Source organism: Xiphophorus hellerii, chromosome 23 (genome assembly GCF_003331165.1).
Source record: "Xiphophorus hellerii strain 12219 chromosome 23, Xiphophorus_hellerii-4.1, whole genome shotgun sequence".
Lineage (NCBI taxonomy): Eukaryota > Metazoa > Chordata > Actinopteri > Cyprinodontiformes > Poeciliidae > Xiphophorus > Xiphophorus hellerii.
In genome coordinates this window covers 8598414-8621667 of record NC_045694.1, presented here as the reverse complement: position 1 = coordinate 8621667, position 23254 = coordinate 8598414, and the positions used below count along the sequence as shown (strand labels likewise).

General features: G+C 39.8%; 1 protein-coding gene and 1 long non-coding RNA gene across 2 annotated transcripts in view; one reads left to right on the top strand and one right to left on the bottom strand.

Moving 5' to 3' along the window:
- Window positions 1-1674: 1674 nt before the first annotated feature.
- Window positions 1675-23231, top strand: LOC116714485 (uncharacterized). The gene is made up of 3 exons (XR_004338062.1): window positions 1675-1686; window positions 15648-15653; window positions 23104-23231. It is a non-coding gene; the product is annotated as an uncharacterized LOC116714485 (long non-coding RNA).
- Window positions 6426-23254, bottom strand: part of bcorl1 (BCL6 corepressor-like 1) — a 29360-nt gene continuing 12531 nt past the window's right edge. The window contains 12 exon segments of the mRNA XM_032555097.1: window positions 6426-7928; window positions 8534-8708; window positions 9695-9772; window positions 11289-11434; window positions 12275-12441; window positions 12527-12793; window positions 12973-13160; window positions 17610-18059; window positions 19080-19212; window positions 19461-21836; window positions 21838-22032; window positions 22132-22215. Of these exon segments, the coding sequence (XP_032410988.1) occupies window positions 7604-7928; window positions 8534-8708; window positions 9695-9772; window positions 11289-11434; window positions 12275-12441; window positions 12527-12793; window positions 12973-13160; window positions 17610-18059; window positions 19080-19212; window positions 19461-21836; window positions 21838-22032; window positions 22132-22137 (4506 nt within the window). The 5' untranslated portion in view covers window positions 22138-22215 and the 3' untranslated portion in view covers window positions 6426-7603.

The window sequence follows — 23254 nt, the reverse complement described above, 5'->3', positions numbered from 1 at the left end:
AGTAGAACTAGAGCTTTTTCATCAATATTAAGAAATTACTGACCTTAAATAAGCTCATATTTCTTACTGAAAAGTTACTTGTAAGTTAGTTTAATTTTATTTTATTTCAAATGTACCAAGATATTTGCACTTGAAACTAAACCAAAAATGCTTGGTAAGATTTTGTGTTTTTCCGTACTAAGTAAAATTGGCAGAACATCATCATTTAAATGTTATTTTATGAAGTTAAACTCTTTAATGTTTGGTGCTTTTTATGGATTTACTAATAGAAAAGAAAGAAAGAAAGAAAGAAAGAAAGAAAGAAAGAAAGAAAGAAAGAAAGAAAGAAAGAAAGAAAGAAAGAAAGAAAGAAAGAAAGAAAGAAAGAAAGAAAGCCTTGCTTTTTAAAGAAAAACACTGAGAAATGATGGCGTACTCAAAGTCTGAGTGTTGGTGTCTGTATAAACAACGTTCTCAGTTAATCCGCTGCAGCTCATGTGCGAAGGATAAACATCTCCTAGTTTAGAATCAGAGTCTGTCCAGCATCATCAGATGTGTTTATAATATCAACGTAGCGGCACGTGCAGAGCGCCTGGACGGAGAGCCGCATGCAGGGTGAAGCTCATGTCTGCAGCAGGTCAGTGCATGATGGAGCTCCTGTCTTCCTCTGATGTTAAATTTAGCCTGGAAGTCAGGGAGACTCTGCATCTAACCCTATTAGATGTCCTCATGTTGGCACAAACAAAAGATATCAAACACTGCTGCTGGGACAGAAACAGACACACAGTGTGCTGGAAAACTATTAAACCCTCCAACCTTTTCACGTTTTGTCACCTCATAAATCAAAATTTAAAGGTATTGTACGTCACTGTGCCTCCTTGAAAGCAGGTTGGGATGGTTTATGGGCAAAACAAAACATGTTCATTACATTTTTTAACAAAATCATTCTTAGATAATGAGATTTTAGTCTGATCAGTTCTGACTACTTTGAGCTCCTTTCAGGCTGAGCTGCTTTAGGCTTCTGTCACTTTTATGCAAATAAGCTGCTGCTGGCCACGCCCCCAACTCAACATTTACACTTTATACACATGAAAATTATACATCTTTTACTCTGAGTTAGACTCAAAAGCATTAGTGGAGCCTCCTGCACAACCAACAACAATACAGCAAGTAGTTTGTAGATTGTAAGTCAACAAAAAAACTCATATTTTCCAGCAGCCATTATACAGCGCATACAGCTGTAAAACCAGCTGCCCAAACCTGCTGGAGCTCAGCTTGGGTTGCTAGGTAACTGGATTTTGCTCGGCTGGGGTTGCTAGGTAACAGTGCAGTGTACGTCGAATGTGAATTCAAAATTGGGAGGTTTTTGAAACAGCTCGTTTTCCAGATATAAAAAACCCCATTAATTTATTGTTTTAAAAAAAAGCAAAAAGGCTGTATAGGTTTTTTTAAGCATTTGGGTTTTTTAAAAGTATAGAGACACAAATGGAAGTACAAAAACTTTATTAAAAAAAAAAACACCCAGCCATTATTGGCAATAAGTTAAGGATTTTTGGTTTTTGGAAAATGAGCCATTTCAAAAATCTTCTGACTGTTAAATCACAATGGAAGGGCACTGCGCTGTTACCTAGCAACCAAAGCTTCAGGTTGTTTGGTCAGCTGGTTTTACCGCTGTGTGCGCAGTTCAATGGCTGCTGGAAAAGACAAGTGTTTTGTTGTTGACTTACCATCCAGAAACCACCTGCTGCATTCTTGTTGGTTGTGCAGGAGGCTCCACTTCTGCTTTTCAAAGACGTGTGGTTGCATAATTATGGATCAATTTGCAGCCATTTTCATGTGTGAGTGTAAATGGTGAGGTGAGGTTGTGGCCAGCAGCAGCTTATGTGAATTTAAAGTGACAGAGAAACAGCTCAATCTGAACTGATCAGACTAAAATCTCTTTATCTAAGAATGATTTATGAATGAACATGTTTGGTATCATTTATATAAACACCCTAACCTGTTCAAGGAGGCATAATAGAAGATGTGGACGAAGGTGGGAAGTCTTCAAAATGTCTGTCCATTCAGTTCAGCTGACTTTGATCTATTCTGCAAAAAAATACAACAGCAGGCAAGATGGCTTCCAAAAAGCTTTGATTTAACATTTTTTAAATTAATGCTTTAAAACTTTTAATTGCAAAACAATATACTGTGCATAATTGTCGCGCAATTAACATTTGAATAGTTATGCACAACAGTAGTGCATAATTGCAATGTAATTTTGCAATTATTATGTGTTTTTTTATGTATTCACAACACTCTTACAGGTTCTTTATCGGTTTTTAGGGAAAATTCAGACTGAAAGATTTAATTTCAACAGAAGAAGCAACAAGTCGAGGCTTGTCGAGATTTCAGTGAGACCAGAGAGAAAAGGAAGCCTCCAGCTTTAAATTTACATGCAGGAGAAGTCGGCAGGACTTCCTCAATCTGTGCACCGCCTCGTTTTTTTGTTGCTTTCATAAAGGACTCTTACATAACGCGCTCAAGGAGCCGTTAACAAAGACAACGAGCGTCCTCGGTGAACTCCTTCGGCTCGAACGTTTCCTCAAAACTCCCACGAGAATCCAGACCAAGAAGAAAAGCAGCTGAATTAAAACTCCCAGCCTGGATCTCTTTCTCTCTTTTGCTGATTTTGAAGAGAATGTTGCATTTAAATACACAAAAGGGCCTCAAATGTCCCTGAACTTTCGCAGATTTAAGAAAGCAGCTTTGTTGGGTTTGTTGCAAGCGAATTGCAACAGATATAACTTTCAGTTCAGCAGCAAAAAGAACGGCTTGTCTCGCCTGTCTGGCTGGAGCGTGACGAAAACTCGAACCAAAAATTATGTTGCAAATGAGGCACAATGGCATACAGAGGTGATGAGTTTACGCAGTGTTAGAAGTAATTTCTGCCTGAAAAATACATAAAATAAATCAAAAATAGCTTATTATCAGAGTGAAATGCAAACTTTTAGTGCCTCTGTAAAGGTAAAATATCAAGTAATGGTTTATAGTGTCAGCACCATGCCAGGTGTTACCCTGCCTAATTTGTAAGTGATAAAGAATGTAGTAAATTTTACATTTTTTGAGCCTCGTCAAATTTTTTTTTTTACAAAATAAAAATGTAAAAACACAACTAAAATTCTTGTCAAAAAACGAAAGAATACCTCAAACTTTTTGACAAAAAATTCAGCAAATTAGGACTGAATCAGTTGAAGCAAATTTATGCCACAAAAGTTTTAGTGACAAATGTATCAAGCTTTTAAACTTTATTTTAAAAAAACTTAAATAAAAAAATTATTTTTTTTAACATATTTTGTAAAATTGTCACTATCTTGTACCGGTATGAGAAAAATAATTAGTGAAAACATCAATCTCCATCTAACTGCCAAACTACTGTTATTGCCATCTGAGGAAATGTTGCGCTCCCAGTTAAAAACAACCAATCAGAGCAAGGAGGCGGGCCTAAGTGCTGTCAATTAACTCACGTACTCGCTGCTAAATGTGCTAACGGCAAAGAAACAACTTACCGTTGCCCGCTGTCATCGGTGGTCATGCTAACTAGCATTAGCATTCAGGACAAGCTCTGCTGACAGGAAGAAGAATCAGCTCTAAGACCCGCCTCCTGGCTCTGATTGGTTGTTTCTAGTTAGCAGCAGGAGAAGGCAGAGGGAGCCAGACGTTGTTCATAGATTATCTGTCTCATAACTTACTGTCACAACATGGTGACTGTTTCAAGAAACATTTAAATATATATACTGTATATATTAAGTAAAAGTTAAATCTGCAGAATGCTTTAACCAAATGTATTTCTTACTTCATAAAAAGGAATCTGGTCAAATAAAATGGCTGTAGGACTCTTTGCTCATGACATTTACCCTGTTTATTATCAAAGTAAATAATTGTGGTCAGCATAAAATCCATAAAAAGCAACTAACAAAAAGAATAATCATAGGGAAAAGTAATCCAAATATTATCGTGATGGTTTCAAAAGTTTTTATTCAAATAATATTGAGAGAAAGTTGTTATTTTCCATCATCTTACCTTATATGGACTAAGCCTTCCTGCTATTCTTCGGTGTTTTATATCAGTCTGTCGGTGGGCTTGCGGAGACTTGCCCTCATTTTCCTCCAATCAGAGGCCGCTGCCTGTCCTTGCGGACCAATCAGGGGCCAGGCTCGGCGGAGGGTTGGCGCAACGGGGGAGGACCTGCGGGGTCCCGGGTGGATGTTTGACGGCCCCAGATTTACAGAGACCCAGCCATGAAACCGAACCCTGGCCTGAGAACAGACCAGATGAGTTATGATGGGAGAAAAAAAAAAAGAGGAAAAAACCTGCTAAATCTGAACTTTTCAGCGTTTTCCCCAAAGTATCTGATCTTCCGTTGTCAATAAAGCTGATCAAACGGAACAGGGCGAACTGGTCGCAGCATGAACTGCAGTAACCTCCCGGCATTCGGGACCATCTGGACCCGGAGTCCCTGCCAGGGGCGGCGGCTGGCATCGCTGCCCCGCTCCGGTCACACTGGGACGCATATGGCGGACATACTGGTGGCAGAGCATGAATCATCCCATTTAAACCAGAGAAACTCCAGTAAAACCAGCTCAAACCTGCTTCTAATGCGATTTAAATGCTTTGATATGAGTTTTAAGTTTGTTTATTAAAAGTAGGTAGTAACTAGATACTTTTACTTAGTTACATGTACTCGAACAACGTTTTGGAAAAAATGTACTATTTGGAGTGGTTTTGCTACATTATATAGGCCCTACTGCTATTATGACGTATTGTTACTTTTGTTTGAGTAAACTTATTAAGATACCTTTACTTTTAATAATACTTAATTACTTTTACTTGAGTAATATTTTTGTGAAGTATCACTACTTTTACACAATATTATTAAGATACTTTTACTTTTAACAATACTAAATTTGAGTAATATTGTTACTTTGAAGTATTGCAGTTTACATGAGTAATGATACTTTGACTTGTAATAATTACTTTTAATTGAGTATTATTAAACTTTCTTCTGCCTTAATTTATTTTGAAATTATTTGTATATATTTAATAAAATGACTTCATACACAACTTTATTTTTTTCTCTCCATCTGATGACATCATTGTACAATCTTGAATCAGCTATAATCAGTTACATTTTAACCAAGTACTTTTTAACTTTTCCCTGAGTTAAATCTCGTCTCTTCCTTGTGTCTGAACTGCAGCTGTCCGGCATAAAATTCAGATTTAATGTGTTTTATCAGATGATCCCAGAATGAGGTTTTATTGCAGATGCGCAGCCGCATGTAACAGTGACGTAACACCAATAAAACAGGATTGTTCAGGTCTTCAGTGAGCTGAGCTGCTGTCTGTGGCGCCCTCTAGTGGAGAAAATAAATCCAAGCTCACCGCAGCGGTCGGATTCATTTTTAGTTCAGATTTTTTCCTCCTTTTGTTTTTTTTTTTTAAGTTAAGGGACTCGATTTAAATTATTAATCGAGCTATTTACAGTGTCTGAAATTAATAACATTTTAATCAAAACCATATCAACAAAATAAACATTTCCAATTAAAAAAACCGTTTTGCTTTAAATTATTGAATCTAGACACAAGACCAACAATAAAGATATTTATTGTTTTTAATCCGTTATTTAGTTATTTCAACCATCATATTGATGCGAATGCTTGATAATTATTGTAACTTCTTTGAAAAATTACTTCTGAGGAGTTTAAACCATAAAAAAAATTCATTAAAGTCGAGCCTTCAGCTTCAATCTGAACACGAGTGAAACAATTAATCGTGATGAATCGATTAATCGTCAACTTAGTAATTGATTAGACATTAAAGTAGGCAATTCGTTGAAAGAACAAAGTACTCAGAGCAGTAATAATAATATATCTACATTTTGAATTTTCACTAAAATAAATCATTTTTGGTATATATATTTTTGACCCAGATCTCATTAAGTTGCAGTTTTAGTTTCACATAATTCAAATCTGTAAAGGAAAAAATAAATCTATTATTTTCCTATGCAATTATTAACCAGTTAATAAAAAAAAAGAAATAAACAGATGTGTACAGTGTATTTCTGTTCTTTTACTTTTAATAATAGTTAAAAGTATCATTAAATATACTTTAAATAATAGTACATTAAAAGTTCAGCCCTCTCTGTCAAGTTGAGCGGAAAGGGCTGAACTTTTCACATGTTGGTATAAAATGTATTTTTTAGGTGCAGTTGCTGTATTTTACCTTTTGCATTCATTTAATTTTTTTAAATATATAAATAAGCTTCAGCGGTTAAATGAAAAATCTGCAAAATGTGTTAATTTTTAATCAAATCACTCAATTAATTGTTAGTAAATTGATAAAACACTATAATTATTAGCTGTATCCCTAATTTGAACAACCCACTAATAACAAAAACAGAGACCAACTATGATTCACAATCATGCTTTATTCTGCTTGATTTCTTATAAAAGAATCAAATAAAATCCTCTTCCAGGACCTCCTTCAGTCTAGCTGCGTCCCATTTCCCCTCAGCTAAACTAAACTTTTCTTTACACCTTAAATATCTTTTATTAGTTTGTGACGTCAAAGCAAAAAAAAGAAAAAAAAAGAAAAGAAAGAAAGAAACTTCGTTGATTGTCAACACAAAACTCTATTTTTAGCACCAGTACAATAAAACTGTACTTTAGCTGTTTCTGAAACACTGGTTCTGAAGGAGGGAGAGTAATCTCAGAGTAAAGGGATCCTTAGTGAGAACATTTCAGAACGAAGCACCAACCATGGAGGGCCTCTCCTCACACCGGCTCCTCAGATACACAACAGTTCAATATATTAATGACTATTAAATTAAGCACAACAAACAGTGGAGCTCCAACACAAAGAACTCTGGGATCTGGAAACACTGTGGGGGGTTTGGGTCGGGTCCGGTCGGGTCGGGTCATGGCTGCAGTCTGTCGGGCGGGCGTCTCTGGACCTCCATGGTTCTGTAACAGTTCATGATGAATGGAGAACGTCTGCCTGGTTCTGTAAACAAACTCTCAACGTGGCGGTTCATGATGTCGTTCATGATGTCGTTTGATGATGTCGTTCAATTCATGACGTTCTGTCTGTTCATGATGTCGTTCAATTCATGACGTTCTGTCTGTTCATGATGTCATTCATGATGTCGTTCGATGATGTCGTTTGATTCATGACGGTCTGTCTGTCCATGATGGCGACCAAGTGGAGCGAAGCGGAAATGTGTCTCACTATGTGCCACGGTTTCTTCTCTCCCTTGAGTCCTTCAAAATAAAAGTCTCGGGTCGTCTCCTAAATGCTAAACTGAAAGACCGGAAAAATTAGCCGGCTCGTCGCCACGGCAACTCATTTATGTAACCAAATATGTTCACCCTGATATACATTTACACAACCATGTACACACGGATCAGTAAAAAAGTTTCTTGTGTATTCAAATATACCTAAAGATAAGAACCTGAAAGCTGTTTTCCTGCATTGACCACTCCTGTGTGAGGTCAAAGGTCAAGGGTCAGGGTTGTCGCGGGGGTCAGTCCCGCCGGACGGAGAGGCTTCCTGCTGTCTCCATGGAAACGCGGGGCGGACGGGGGGGCTATCGGCTCCGACACTTGGCTGTGGGCGGCGGCGTCTCCTCCTCTTCCTCCGGTAAGATGTGAACGGACGAGCCCAGCAGTCTCTGCAGCTCCGGCACGCAGCACACCAGCTCCACCGGGCCCTCTTCGTCCTCCTCCTCCTCATCATCATCACCGCCGCCGCCGCGTTTCCGGGGGAAGCCGACCTGGCTGACGGAGACCTGCCTCCAGAGCTCGGCTTGGGACAAACTCACAACCTCAAAGTGCGGGTAACGGGCCCGGAAGATCCGCGCCGACATCTTCAGCCGCTTCAGGACGTCCGTCAGCAGGAACCAGTTACAGAAGCTGCCAGGGAGGAAGAACAAAAGAAAAAACGCCTCGTCAGCCAAGAGCCATTTTTACTACCGCATGTCTGTAACAGGATTTATTTTAAAATGTTGTAGATGTGAAGTTTGTCAAAACCTGTTTATTAATTCTTTGAATTCATTTTGGTCAGTGAAGAAGTTGTTTCTTCAGACATTAGCCGAGTCCGAATTCAGTCTGCATCCTTTGAAGAACCCGATCTACGTAGACCCGGTTCTTCGTCTTATCCTTTGTGGTGTAAGTTTAACAGACTTACTGGGTGATTTTTATTTTTATTTGATCTCTTTTCAGGTTGTTATGTTGTTTTCATTGCTTCATATGTAAAGCGGTTTGTGTTGCTGTGGTTCTGTACGAAAGGTCATTGATTAATTAATGAATTGATTTGTTTCAGATATTTAAACATTGTGAAGGCTGCCCATCCACGGACTGTGAGGAACAATGTTACACATTTCAGACTATGGAATAAAGGCTGGAAGTAAACATGTTTTTAAATTATCCAGACTCTGAACGTAGATTAAAAACCTTCCACGGGTTTTCTTTTCTGTTCTCTTCATTGCTTTGTCTCGGTAACGTCGTTTTGAACTCACCCCTGTGTCAGTGAAACCTGAACATGGTAGCAGGGTAAAAGTGGCTCAGACGAGAACTCAAACACAAGACAGTCTTTGTCTGAGTCCCTCTCCGGCTTCACGTCTCCGTTCTCCTCCTCCGGCTCCTGGTTCTCCTCAGACAGTAGGAAGTCCCAGCACGGCTCCTGGTCCGTTTCTGCACAGAGGGGTCAACAGAGGTCACAGGAAATAGAGACGATATCCAGCTGGCTGCAAAACACGAGGCCTGGATGCCCCCTAGTGGTCGGTCCGCCCTCAGCCAATCACAGTGTTTATTAAAAGGAAATGCTAAACCCTCACAGCTACATGCTGAGGGAAAATACAACAGAACAAATCACCCTAAAAAAAAATCACAAATTTTATATTAAAAACCGAGGGTCTTAAAAATAATCATGATTGTACCATGCAACCTAAAGACCAAAAGCTGTTGTAAAAGTTTAGTCTACAAGTAAACAAACAAGCAGATGTGAGGATTAGCAGCCTGGACACAAACCGAGAAATTAGAGGAGAACATAATGTTAAAATTAAATAATGAATTACTGGATTAAAGGGCAACAACATCTGTCAAAGTGCAGATAAAATGGTGAGGAGCAGCTCAAACTTTACTCCATATGACATAAATTATGGATGGATGTTGATATTATTAGTGAAGTTATTTCTGTCTCCTGGGGCTGAAAAAGTTTCATATCAGTTGATATCAATAATCATTGATTCCTTTTTTTATTTTAAATATCTGAAATACTGCCACACTGGTAGAATATTTTACTTTATTTTACTTTTCACTCCACGCTGTTGTTTTTTTATTTTTATTTTAGTTGAGCAGCTAAAGCCTTTCTTCTGCCTACATCTCCCAGAATGCTGTGCAGTTCTGGATCAGAGTTCAGTGAATATTCTAAATATTGAATATTCTATCAGATGGATTAACTATTGATATTGATCGTGTGTTTATTGTGATATGCATTGTTATGGATTTATTATCCAGTCCGAATGTTTCCTGGTATGAAAACTTCAGTCGACTTTCCTCAAAGCCTGAAAGAAAATCCCCAATATAAGAAAGAACAGATAATACAATTTTTCTAACTGACTTTGTAAATGATAAACATGAGCTTCATTTGCAGCCAGATCTGTGAAGAGGTTTCTTACCGAACAGCGAGCTGCTGTAGAAATCCCAGGGTAAACTGGAATCCTTTTCACCGCGGCCTTCCAGGTCAGAACAATACTCTTGAAAATAAAGTAATAAAGTATACTGCATCAATACTCAGTGACAGTTTGAACATCAACAGATGGAAAGAAGCTGAGAGGAGTTCTGCAGGTTTCACCAACTCAAATTTAAGACTTTTAAAGACCTTCTTAAGGGCATTATGAATAAAACTTAAGACATCTATCCCAACAGAAATGTGCAGAATATCTCGTATTTTGTGAGGCCAAACTTGTTTTTGCACAAGATGCAGCTAGCATCATACGGATTAGCAGCAGAAGTGATCCAATGGAGAAGCCAAACGTCGCCCAGCAAATTGGCTATAAATTTTAATTGACCCATGACAGATGCAAAAAAACCTAGCAAGCTAGCTAAGGTATATTAGCAGCTAGTTAGCAGTAGCCTCAATTGCCTCAAGTCACAGAACAGAATGAAGATGTTTGAGTGCAACTCTAAATTTTGCCTGACAGAAAAGTCCTGCAAATTCTTTTGTTTTTTAAATGACACAGAATATACAAGATTAGATTGTTCTGCCATGACATAATTTAAGACCTGTGATTTAAAGCTAACTTACTTTTTTTTTTTTTTTTTTAAATCAGACATTTCAAGGTCTTAAATTTTTGCAACACAAATTTAAGGACACCCAGACACCTGATCATGTCGTTATTGCGACATTCACCGCCACAATTAGATATAGCATGTCTTCCTCTGGATCATAACAGAATTTTACATTTGAAATATAACAAAAAAAAATCTGGGTTGACCAGTGAAAAACACAGAATCTGGATTTTGTGCACACTGCATCCTCAGAGCACCAGATTAAGATTATTAAACAGAAAGACATTTTAAGAGATGCAGCTGAATGCTGAACTGAAAACTGTTGCTTCTAATGAACTGATAAAAATGCTGACAGTGTTTCAGAAACCTGCTATAAAACAATATTCTCATATTTTTGGGATTTCACAAATAAGAATATGTTTTCATGTAACAGTTTAGTCTGACGAAGGAAAAAAAATGTCTTCTTACAGCATGTAGACGGGCCTGTTTTGAACTGTGTGTATAATTATTCATCTTTAATGGTTGCTGTGAAGATATTTTTCTGTAAATCCTGGATGAATAAGGCTAGCGATCCAGAAACAAACAAAAACAACTGAGTCATCTCTGCTTTTTATAAAGTCGGCTCGTCTGTTCCTGATTGGTTACTTCGTCACTATAATCACCGCTTGTCATGTTCGGCATCGGGGCGGCTGCAGAGTCCCAGCAGCAGGACGAGCAGCGCGTTTGACAACAGTTATTGTCCTGCTCTGAAGGAGACGCTGGACCCAACAGCAGATGTTAATCCGCCTCGCCGTGCCAAATGAGAAGTGGGCACAGTGTTTATTAATGTGTTGACACTTTCACTCTTGGAAAACACATCATCAATTATTCACGTTTTGTTTACTTTCGGTTGGCTTCATGAGATCCTTGCTAGCGTGTAAACAGCTCTCTGGTTAAATATTGCTGCTGTGGGTCGACTTCTGGCAGAAACAGCGTCAGTACCTGTGAGGAAGGTCTTCATGCTCTGACTGTGCGCCAGTTTGACCGGCGTGTGGCCAGAATAAGTCGCCAGCGTCGGGTCGGCTCCGTGGTTCAGCAGAAGCCAAACTATTGGCAAGTTGTCGCTGGCTACTGCATCATGAAGTGGCCTAGAGGGAGAAACACACAGGTGGGTTTCAGGAAATCTACAAGGTAACAAATGACACCAAATCAAAAACCTGCCCTGAGCTCATCTGGTAAAGCTAATTATACTTCCTACATTCATGACCACAAATCACCATCAGAGTAGCAATAATTTAACATATTTTCACTCAGGTAACAGTAAAAAGTAGTCGTCCAAAAAATTACTCAAGAGTAAAAAAGTATTTGGTAAAAAGGCGACTAAAGTACTGAGGTACTGATCAAAACATCGATCACTTAATATTTAAAAAATACATAATCAGGCAGCCCAAAATATAAAGTTATGTGAAAATTTAAAGACAAAAATGAAATAATTCCTATAAATATCGCAATTACAAAATAACAAAATCAGGCAAAATGAATTTTTTTCCAAATAATCTTTTTTAAATTAAGGATTTAGTCATTTGACTTAGTAATTAATTTTAAATTTAATTTAATTTAATTTAAAACCAACTTGAGACGTTTGGGGAAAACATATTTAAAGACAAAGGTGATTATATCTTAAATGTAAAATATGAACAGTTTTGGCTCATTTGCTGCTCTGAATAAGATGTTTTTCAGCAAATGGTATTTTTTGACCGCATACTCCAGTTAATGATTAATCGATTACTAAATTAGTTGACTATTAATCAATTCATCACAATTAATCGTTTCAGCGTTCAATAGAAAACTGATGAAACTTTAACAAAAACTGTGTCCGGTGAACTTTTGGTTATAACATGTTTGTTTATCATTCAGTGGGTAGAAAATGCAGAAATTAAGCAATAAAATTACTCCAGTAAATGTAACTAGTTACTTCATAAGCCCACCTCGTTCCATCCTGAGCGCTGCAGTTTACGTCGGCTCCGTATTTCAGGAGGATCTGGACGATCTGAGTCCAACCTCGTGAGGACGCCTCATGAAGAGCCGTGTAGCCTGCGTTGTCCCGCCGATTCACCTCCCTGATGTCCTTGTCCAGACAGTACTGGACCACGTCCTGCCCAGCAGAGGACGGACAGACTTTCGGAACGTCTCTGGTTTTGGAGTAACAAACCGATCGGATCGCAGTGACGGCGGTTTACCTGGTAGCCGAGGCGTGCGGCGCGCTGCAGCAGAGTTTCTCCAGCGTTTTTATTCACGATGAGTCGGCGGACCTCAGGAGGAACCGGCCTCTTAGGAGATGAGTCGGAACCACTGCTTCTTCCTGAGGAGCTTTTCTTGACGGTTGGAGAAGATGGCAAACTTTTTGGAGTTGGCAGAGGCGTGGGTTGCGATTTTGCATCAGCGCTATCGTCGTCCAGCGGGAGGGAGGAGCCGCGTTTCCCTGAGCTGCTGCGCTTGGTCTTACTCTAAAGAAAAGAATTGGGCGTTTATCATCCATGTGGATACCTGCTGTCCCAGCTGATCCCATATCTGTGAAGAACAGCGTGTCATCTGGCCACAGGGGGGCAGTGCAATCTTACATATTTACAGAACTGTACATGGTTAGAAATGTGCTGCAGCTCGGGATAAAGGACCAGGAGCGTACCTTGGGCTCATCACTGTCACTGAGGTGTTTGCTTTTGAACTTCCTTTTTCCAGAAGGCTTGTTGCTGCACTCGGACTCCTCTCTCTCCTGGTAGCGGACGGATCCGGAGCGAGTGTATGAGGGTTTGGGTGGGGGAGGGGGCTCTGGGCTGGGGGCAGCTGGACTCGGACACCGATCCCTCTGCGCATCTGCAGACAGGATTGATTAAAAGTTGTGCAGAGTAGCACCAAGCTACAGCCAAATGTGAGACGCCTTGCGAACATGTTCATATTTCTTCCCTCTATTGATTCCCTTTCAGGTCTTTATTGATAAGATTGTTAGAAATTCATGAACATTTTCCTGCTGCACTCCTTTGTGTTCCTATATTACATAAACTCTTATTGGTTTAATGGCGCATGAAAAAAGGTAAAGAAATATCTGCAAACTATTGACTCCTTTGACTCCTTAATCCCATCGTTGAATTATAAAATAATCTATTCCCCAAACAGCTAATGTGATCAAAGCTCAGCAGGGAAATGGAGGAGCAGAGACAGTGACACTCCTAAATCAAGTCATAACCAATAATCCACCTAACAGGGTAACCACAGAAAACTCCATCTGGGTTTGACCTTTAGCCCCCCTTTAGCTAAAGGTCACATCTTTAACTCCCAGTGCACCTTTACATTTTGTCAGATGAACCTCAGTATGTTCACCCAGCGACTCGACTTGGAAACCCTCAACAAATAAGCCATAATCCATTTATTCTGGGTTATACCAGCAGCAAACCTCTCAGTCTGACAACATGGACTGTCTGTGCTTGTTGTTCTTTTTTTGTTATTTATTTATTTTGTTATTTTTTGTGCGTTAAAAGGAACATGAACTGTCTTAACTTGTTCTCTTTTTTTGGTTATTTTCTTTCTTTTTTTACATTAGAGTGTAAAGTTCAAACTGGTATTGATGGCAATACATTTGAACTCAAAGACGACTGATTTAGGCTGATTTATTAAGTCAATTTGATTGTTTCCATTTTGCTAAGAAAAAATTAAATTTTAATATTCATGTAAATTTTAATCTACTAGATTTGATAGTTTATTGTTAACCTGGTGGTTCTGCACATTATTGTCTTGTTTTGAACGCTGTGCAGCTCTAAGGATTTTTGCTCTTACTTTTATTTTACTTGAGGACAGTTGTTGTGATGCGTAACCGTGGCAACAACGTATTGTTTTTGGAACTGGGAGCAGCTGATTAACATCTCAAAAGCTCAAATAATACTTGAACTATGACATAAAATCCCAGAGGAGCTGAAAAGGATACAGAGCAGAGAGAGATGAGGAAGTTCAAGCCCTCGATCATAATGGCTCAGATCCCCTACTCCAACGTCTTTCTGCTTTGTAACAAAACGTCAGAGGGAGATTTAAAGAGGAGAAGCAAAAGCAAAGGAGGCAGATTAGCAGTGCTTGCTTACAATTGATGGTGTCATCCAGGACACGTTACTGTGAAATATGGTCTCTGGTAAATGAGCTGTTAGCATAACATGACTGCCAACAGTCTTCAGTCAGAGCTCTACTGAGATGCGTTGGAAGACTGTCTGCTACTGGAGAGCCATCCTGCCCACAGCATGACCATCCACAACGACTCTTTGAAGATATCTGGATGATATAAGTTACAACATTTAACTTCCCTTTGGGACTAATTAAATATTTTTGAACTGAACTGAATCATCTCTGTTTCAGTTTATTAAAGGCTCTGAAACTAAAAAAATAAAAAATAAACAAACAACATTCTTGTATTATTTCCTCCAAGTATGATGCTGTTCTTTGTAAAGTTTGTGCAATAGTCTGCTCGGCTTCCTATGTGGTCTGCTGGTGTTGCACTGAAAACGCCCCCCTGCTGTGAGAAGCAGCCTGTCTGCAGGAATCACTGACAAAACGGTCTAATAGGCAAAACAACACAGATATTCCCGCTTTTTATTCAACTATCTGTGTCCATCTGTGTGACTGATTTTGGCTATTACTATAGAGCTAATCAATCAGGATACTGATCAATTAGGAGAGAAGAGGAAGTGAAAGACATGTGCCTCCTCTTCCTCCTGCTTCATCTGTGGACTCAAGTTGCTGAAGGAAATTCTCAGGTGATCTAGCTGTTCTAGTTCTCTGCTTCTTAAATGTTTTATTTGTCGAGACATAATTTATAAAACAAGCAGCCATTTTCAAAGCATATCCTTAAGAAGATAAAAACGTTAAGGTCCTGCTGCCATCACAGATTTATTCTGTTTTTGTTTGTTTTTTTTGGTCACAGTTTACTGTGCATTAAACAAATAAAAAGCATTATAAAAGCATTAAACAAATTTTAATATCAGACAACAGAGTTTGCCCCAGAAAACCTGCTAAGCCTGGTGGTCCAGCGGTTCTTTAACAAAGTCTAAGCATGAACTGTAAAATTTCTATCTTATAAAAGGCAAACATTAAAACAACACAACCTACAATAAATAAACAACCAGAGCTCAGCCTGGTGGTAAAGCCTTGTGGCCCGCCAGGCTTATTATACACCAGGGTTATAATACCCTAGATCAGGGGTCTCAAACTCCAGTCCTCGAGGGCCGCAGTCCTGCAGTTTTTAGATGTGCCTCTGCTGCACCACACCTGAATAGTATAATTAGGTCATTAGCAAGGCTCTGGAGAACTGATCTACACAAGGAGGAGGTAATTAAGCCATTTCATTCCAGCGTTTTGTACCTGTGGCACATCTAAAAATTGTAGGTTTGCGGACTGGAGTTTGAGACCCCTGCCCTAGATGAAGTAAATACAAAATGCAGTTTCCAAGTTATTATTTTTCCTCTTACACTAACTAACCCAAGATTCATCAATTAAACAGAACCTTCATGACGACATGAAGCAGGCTAAAAGATCTGATAAAGGGGGCATCATCTATAGAACCTTAACAAACGAGAAACAAAGTCACTCTTCCCAGAACTGCATATAAGTTAAGGGATTCATTTGTTAGAGAAGAAGTGACAACAATCTAAACTCCAACTAAACTGGAGATAAAAAGAAAAAAATGTTTTTGGATAAAAGCAGAAGCAGGAATTGAGTAAAACATCTGAATGACTAAAGCAAGCACCTACGTCATGTTCTAAAGATAGTCTCTTTCTCCTGCTTTTAAAGGAGCGATTTCATACTTCTCTCTGTAAATAGATTTACAATCCTTACACAATCATTCATAAGTTTTCCAGCAGTGATTCACCCTGATACACAATGTTTTTTTTACTTTAACTTATGAAACGTCAGACAATGACAAATACTTGCCACACGCAAACAAGTTGAAATGATTTAAATAACTCCCTACTGCCAAAGAAAAGGATGAATGCACAATAACGGTTTTAAAACGAGGCTCTTACAGGCTAAACTATGACGTGTCAAACTGAGTATTTTATTGCCGTTGTTTAATATGCCAATAACATTACACACTACTCTGTGACTGCCTTCGTACTTCGGATTTACTTCATAAAGGTTTTAAAACTCCGACTCCTTTTCCAAAACATTTCATGTCAGAAAGTCAAATCTTTTCCACACTCAAATTTCTGGCGTTTTTTTTATTTTAGTTTATTTGTTTGTTAAAGTCCTCAATAGATATTTTTATACTTTTTAAGCTTTGAATTTTAAACCTGCATAAAAAACAAAAACAAAGGAACAATGAAAAAGACAGTTGGACTAAAGCCTGTCGTAATAAGCAATAAATCAATTAATCCAATGATGAATTAAAACAAGCTTGATAATTTCTATTTTCTCGCATCTCTCTCCAAAGACTGGATGATAAAGTATTAATTTTGGTGCTCTGGTCTCAACTAGCCTCTTTTTTGGAGGGTAATTTTGTTTACAGAGACTTCAGTATCCATTTTATTTGTTGTTTCTTTTTATTTATTTTGGATATTTAAAATGATATCTTCGAGTTCCAGTGTTAAATATTTGTTTGAAATTAAAGCTTATTGATCTTTGGGAGGGCGTACTTGCATTCATTCATTCATTTTTTACATTTTGGGGACTAAAGGTGGAAATTAGCATTATTAGCAATAACCTGGTACAGTAAATGTCTCCTGCATTGTCCCATTTTAAATAACATCATTCAATCATTCAGTATTATGTCATAATCATGATATTACTTGAAAACTGAAGATGAATGTCGAAGCTGAAAGTTGCCCAGCAAAAAGACGATAAAATTACCCATGATAGATGCATAAAAGCTAGCTAGCTAACTATTAGCAGCTAGTTAGCGTTGCCGCAACCGCCTCGAGTCAGAGGACATAATGATAATGTTTGCGGGTGACTCAAATGTTTGCCTGACAAAAAAGTCTCAAGAAAAATAAAGCACATATAGGATATTAAATAATCCTGCCACGACAAAATTTAAGACCTGTCATTGACATATTTAAGGATATCTCACATTTTTAAATAAATTTAAGAACTTTTAATGCTTTATCTTTAGATACATAAATTTAAGACTTTTTAAGGATGAATCACAGCCAGATAAATGGCTAAAAAAAACCGAACAGCTGGATGGACAACAGATAAATAGGTGAGTCGATAGATGAATCTATTTTGTTTTTCATACTAATCCAGACCTTTAAACTCTGAAACCAAACTGGAGCTATTCTGTGTTACCTGCTGGAGTTTCGGCGTCCTGCCTCAGAGCGTCTCCCAGGTGCTCGCCCTCCTCCAGCTTGTCCTTGTCAGTGATGTATTCCCCAGTCTCATACTTCTTACTGGAACATCGCCGACGTTTCTTGTGTGGGGGCGTGTCAGCCTCGACGCCGGCCGTTCTGACCTTCCCCTCAACTGCTCGTTCAGGCAACGCGTTCGATCGGGGCCTGCCTCTCGGACGGCGAGCCGGCTGGCTGGGCGTCGAAGGCGGCGATGGAGACACATCTTTGGGCAGCGGAGGCGGAGGGGACGGCGTTGCAAACCCCCAGAGGTCAAGTCGAGCATCGTCGGCCCGTCGCTGTCCTCTCCTCAGTCGTGGGAAGGAGGATTCTGTCGCTTCTGGTTCTTTGTTGGATGCGGTGGAGTTTTTGGGAGACACCGAGGCGTCTACACCGAGAGGATTGCTTTTATCTGTAATGAATGAAATAAAATCTGATTGGTGCGTTCAGATTTTATGCCTGTAAATGTGAAGAAAATGAATTGAAAGAAACAAGAAACATCTGATCTCTGCACACAAACTGCTTAAGGTGACTGCACTAACACTAAAATGGAAAGCATAATTAAATCTATGATAAATACCACAAACGCGCATATGCTGGGAGCGGTTTAAAGGCAGTAAATGCTTCACGACACAAAACAGCGTTCGTATATTATTCCCACAGTAAAATTCAAGAACTTCTCAAGCATTTTCAAGGTAAGATTTCAAACTTTTCCTGCACCACACTTTGGAAATAAAAACAATACAAATTAACCCAGAAAAGTCGGTTTCAGTTCCAGATTATGATACCATTTGTTACTGTTACTAACAGTTTTGTGATAATATTCTAGGAAAATTAAAATATAGGAATAAAGACTTTTTGTTTTGAAATGTCTAACAAACCTCATACACCTGACTGGTCTGAGAACAAAACAGTAATTAAACAAAAAAATTTACAATTTCAATAATGTTGTTTAGCATATAAAAGACAACTTAATTTCAATTACACAGATCAATAAACCATTGAGAAATTAGGAATAATTAATATTCATTACATTGAAACAACCAAATTGTGAGCTTTTTACTCAAATTAATTGCTTAAACACAGTAAATAAACAAAGTTACACAAAAACCTCTAAAATCTAAAAAGGTTCAGACTAAGTTTTCTGGCATTTAGCCAATAGAAATAAGTTTTTTAATTCTAACAGACCAAAAGTCTGATTTATTTCAGGTAGTGAAAAATAAATGTGTCTGTGTCTTTGAAAATATCTGGTTTCAACTGCACATAAAATTTTCCAAATTTAGGTTTTTAATCAAGCATTAGGCTACATTTTATTACAAAACTGTCGCTTTGTAGTGCAGTTCATTACTTTCCAAACCTTGAAAACACTAAACTGATTTAAGCATTTGCAAGGATTTCAAGCACCCGTCCGAACCATAAAAAAAGGCCGTACCTGTTTTGTTCCGCGCTGCTTGCTCAGCCTCATTGAAACTGATCTTGTCCTTTGGATTCGGCTCTTTACTCTGAGGGGAAAGCCCTCCTTTCGACAGATTCTGCTCCAGTGCAGGTGCAGATTGTTTCTTCTGCTGAAATTCACAGGGGACACAGGGAGCACATTAAATAGGATGCTATTGATCACAAACTTTCTTGGTAAAGTAAAGAAAGCAAACTCAAAATAAAACCCTAGAAGTAATCAATCATAGACTGGGTTCATGAAATCGAGCTCTGACCACCTAATCAGCTCATGAGAACCTTTATATGTGTTATTTTCTCACCCTAGTGACTCCAAAATGAATGTTAAACTAAAGATCGGCAAGGTATCAACAAAATGTACCTTTTTATTCACAGAAACTTTCACTGGTGTCTTCTCTTTGTCTTGCTTTCTCTTCCCTGCAGCCTTCTTTGCTGGTTCTGATGCTGGCTTCTCCTTCGCTGGTTTCTTAGGACTGCTCTTCTTTTGTTTGATAGCAGCTGCTTTTGCTTTGGTCGGCGACTCCTCTTTGGTACCGTTTGCTGTTTTCTTCAACGCGTCACTCCCACCTCTACGCTGGCCTGTAAGGATGGATGCAACCATGCCCTCCAATTTTTCACCCGCAGCACCGTTTGATGTCCCACTTTCTTTCCTTGATATCTCCCCTTCTAACACCTGGGCCAGTTTGCTCTCCATCCTGCCCCCATTTGTTGATGCATTGCTCCCAAACAGATGAGTCTGACCAGTGGGGTTGGAGGAGCCGTGCTTTGCGTGCTCGCCTCTAGTGCTGTGAACGGCGGTGTTATTTTCTGAAAGTTTAGCAGCATTCAACATCTCGTGCCTTTTTGTAACTTGAGTGGATTCTCCTTGAGACGGCCATTTCTCCACAGGCCTGTAAGGGGGGTATTCGAAAGTAGTACCATGCTTAGATTGGACGTCTTTGCTCTCACTGAGTGTGTTCAGAACATCGGATTTTCTCAATGTGCCAGGTGATGCTTGAGTGCTCCCCTCATTTGTGTGAGCTGTCGTTTCAAGACCTTGTTGCTTAACAATGGAAGCAAGGTTGGACAGGGGAGACTTCATTCTCTCCCATTTGTTCTCCTCAGGTTTGGACGGGCTCTTGAACTTGGACCCCTCTGCGACGGCGGTGCCTTTTGTCTTTGTTGATGCTTGGGGGGGTTTTCTCTGAAGAGGAGCGGGTTTGTGAGGAAGGAGGGCCGGCGGCTGCCAGGTTGGACTGACAGCAGCAGCAGAGTACGGCCCGGCTGCTTTGTTGGGGCCACATTTCTCTTGACTTCCAGCGTTGGCGGAGCTCAACAGGGCGGCCGACAGAGCTCCTTTAGTGGGACAATTCTTGGATAAGGCCGTGCCAGTGTTTTTAACATGCTTCCCGCTTTGAGCATGTTGGTTCCCCTTCACCAGACAGGATGGCTTCTTCCCTCCTGATGCCAGATGTTCTCCTTGGTCAATAATAGATATAAACTCTTGTTTTGCAAAGCTCTGTAATTCATCAGCAAAGGTCCCCTTTCCATCTTTGCCTCTTAGGGTGGAAGCCAGTATGGGGCTCGCCACACCTACATATGTACCAGGGATACTTTTAATGGACTCCTGTGCAGATCCCTTCCCCCACGTCGGTTTGGACTCTGTAATCTGGTGATTCTGAGTCCGACTCAACTGCTTTTGATGCGATCCGTTCCTGTGGGAGTTCGGTAAAACTGGATACTGTGTGTTTGAGCAGTAAGCTGTAGAATGAGTCCTCTTTGCGTTCAGAAAGTCTCTCGGATTGGACTCGCCATGAGGCTCGATCGCAGAAACCGGTGCGTCGCCTATGCATTTCGGACGTTTTGATTTAGCGGACAAATCGAGAGGTACATCTCTTTGTTCGTTGGAGCAAGCAGAGTGGTTTTCTGTAGCAGAGGGGGCCATTGCATTAAGAGCACCCATGGCTGTCTTGTCTATGCTGTTGGCTTTTTCCAGATGGTTCAGGAGCCGACTTTGGGAAGTGATGCCGGCCAGTGCGGAGCCGCAGCAGATGGCAGCGGTCGGAGACAAGGTGTAGTGAGTGGCTGCTGCTGAAGTTAATGACGGATGCTGCAATGGTAGTGTAATAGCTGGTGAGCAAACCACAGAGGCTAAAGATTTATGCTCTCCTAGAGATTTGGTAGTCTTGCTTGACGAGTGGTTGGGTTTGAGCTTCAGGTTTGATCCAGCTGCTTTTTTGTCTGGAGCTCGGCCCACGGACAACGAGTAGGGGTAAGTCCGCAGTAGAGATTTGCCTCCGACACCTGAGCCCTGCGGCTGAATTTCTTTTTGAAACTGACTGCTTGTGGCATCTCTCAATGCTGTGATTTGACCCAATGCTGGTGGAAGAGTGATTTTACAAAGCTGAGGGGAGAAGTTAGAGGAGGGGATAAAGGCAACGGGCTGGGCTGGTTTGAACATGGCAGAGCACTGAAACCCTGGAGCGAGACTTTGCAGAGACTGCGTTTGTGGGTGTGATTTTTTACTAGATGTCACATTGCTGTGACATGGATTGAGAGCGTCCTCCCGGCCGGCTTTTACACCACTTGACCACTGGGGAGCGGGGAAGACCCCAGACCCATCAGCTCTGACTTTTGGGGTGTCTGTCTGTTTGCCTGTTCCCTTCTCTGAGCTGGCCAGAACCGGGCTGGACATTGGTGCATTATTAGGCTGTTGAGGCAGAGGATTTTCCGGAATATGGTTGCAGTTGCTAGAGTCCTAGGCAGGCTTTTAAGGCCTTACAGTCTTTCGTTGGAGTGGTCTTGTTTTGCTGACTGAGGTTCGCATCTCCTCTAAACTCAGGGGTTAGCGTCTGCGGGGGATTTCCCACCATACTAGTGGATGCTTTAGTCAGAGCACTGATCTCTCTGCTCACCGGGCCTCCATCCCCTACATTCATTAGTGTAGATTCCACCTGAGTAATGACAGAGGTTAATGAGACCAGGGTTAAGAGGATAAGAGGACAAATTGCTCTAATCAAGTGATCTTACTTCAACAGAAAGAAAACAAGTACCTGCATAGGTGTTTCTCTAGCAAAACATGCCTCAGGTGGGAGCTCAGCCAGTCAATATGATCTTCTTTAAAACAAAGCAATATGCTGCAGAAGACATAAGAAAGAACAAGTTATGATTTTGATATTGTGCTGTTCTGTTTTTACTTAAATCTAAGAAAGCCAGAAGCAAACAGGCTGATCTGATCCCAAGTGTAAACTACTAAATACAGGGCTCCCTTTTGGCGCTGGCACTAATATCCAAACCAATGGTGTCAAAAGTGCGGCTCTGGGGCCATTTGCGTACCCTGGAAAGATTTTGTGCGGCCACCTACTGCAATTGAAGAATTGCACACATTTGGCCCTAGCACAGGCGGTGATGCAGATGAAGACCTTTTTTAAGTAGATAAACATGTTTGTTGCCTAGGCCTGTCACGATAGCAAATTTTGCTGAGCGATTAATTGTCTCAAAAATTATTGTGATAAACGATAATATTGTTTGAAGACTTTTTTACACTGATTTAATGGAAATGACATAATAATGCATGCGATTTCCTGCCAAAGATAGATGCACTTTATTTTCAAAATAACACTTAACACTGGATGATAAACAAAACAAACAAAACAATCAAAAATAAAATGGATTCTCAGTCTCCATTAACAAAAAATTTACTAAAATAAAAACTAAACAACATAAAGCCAAAGTGGAAATAAACACTGCATTCAACCAAAAGAGGGCAGATTATGAAGTCTGTATACTATGTTGGCCTTCAGTAATAATTAGATTTAAATAGAGATGATGGGCACATCGACTACCTGATGCAATAGTTCACACTACATGATTTTTTGCCACGACAATCTTAGAACGTTGGGAGTTCTAAGATTGTCGCTTGCGATTTTGTAACCGATCATCCTGTAGTGTGTTTTGTGTTACAGTAGGTCGTCGTGGCCGCTCCGATCTAAATCAGGGGTTTTTCCCGACTGGGAGCTTTAAAGCAGTTGGAGCAAAATTGCAACCACAGTTGATAAACCCGGTAACTTTTCAGCTGTTCTTCGTTAGCGTGACGTAAATAGGTTATAATGATTTTCATTCAGTCAGGACTTTACGCTGACACTAGCCACATGCATTGCAGGTAGATTGTAGTAA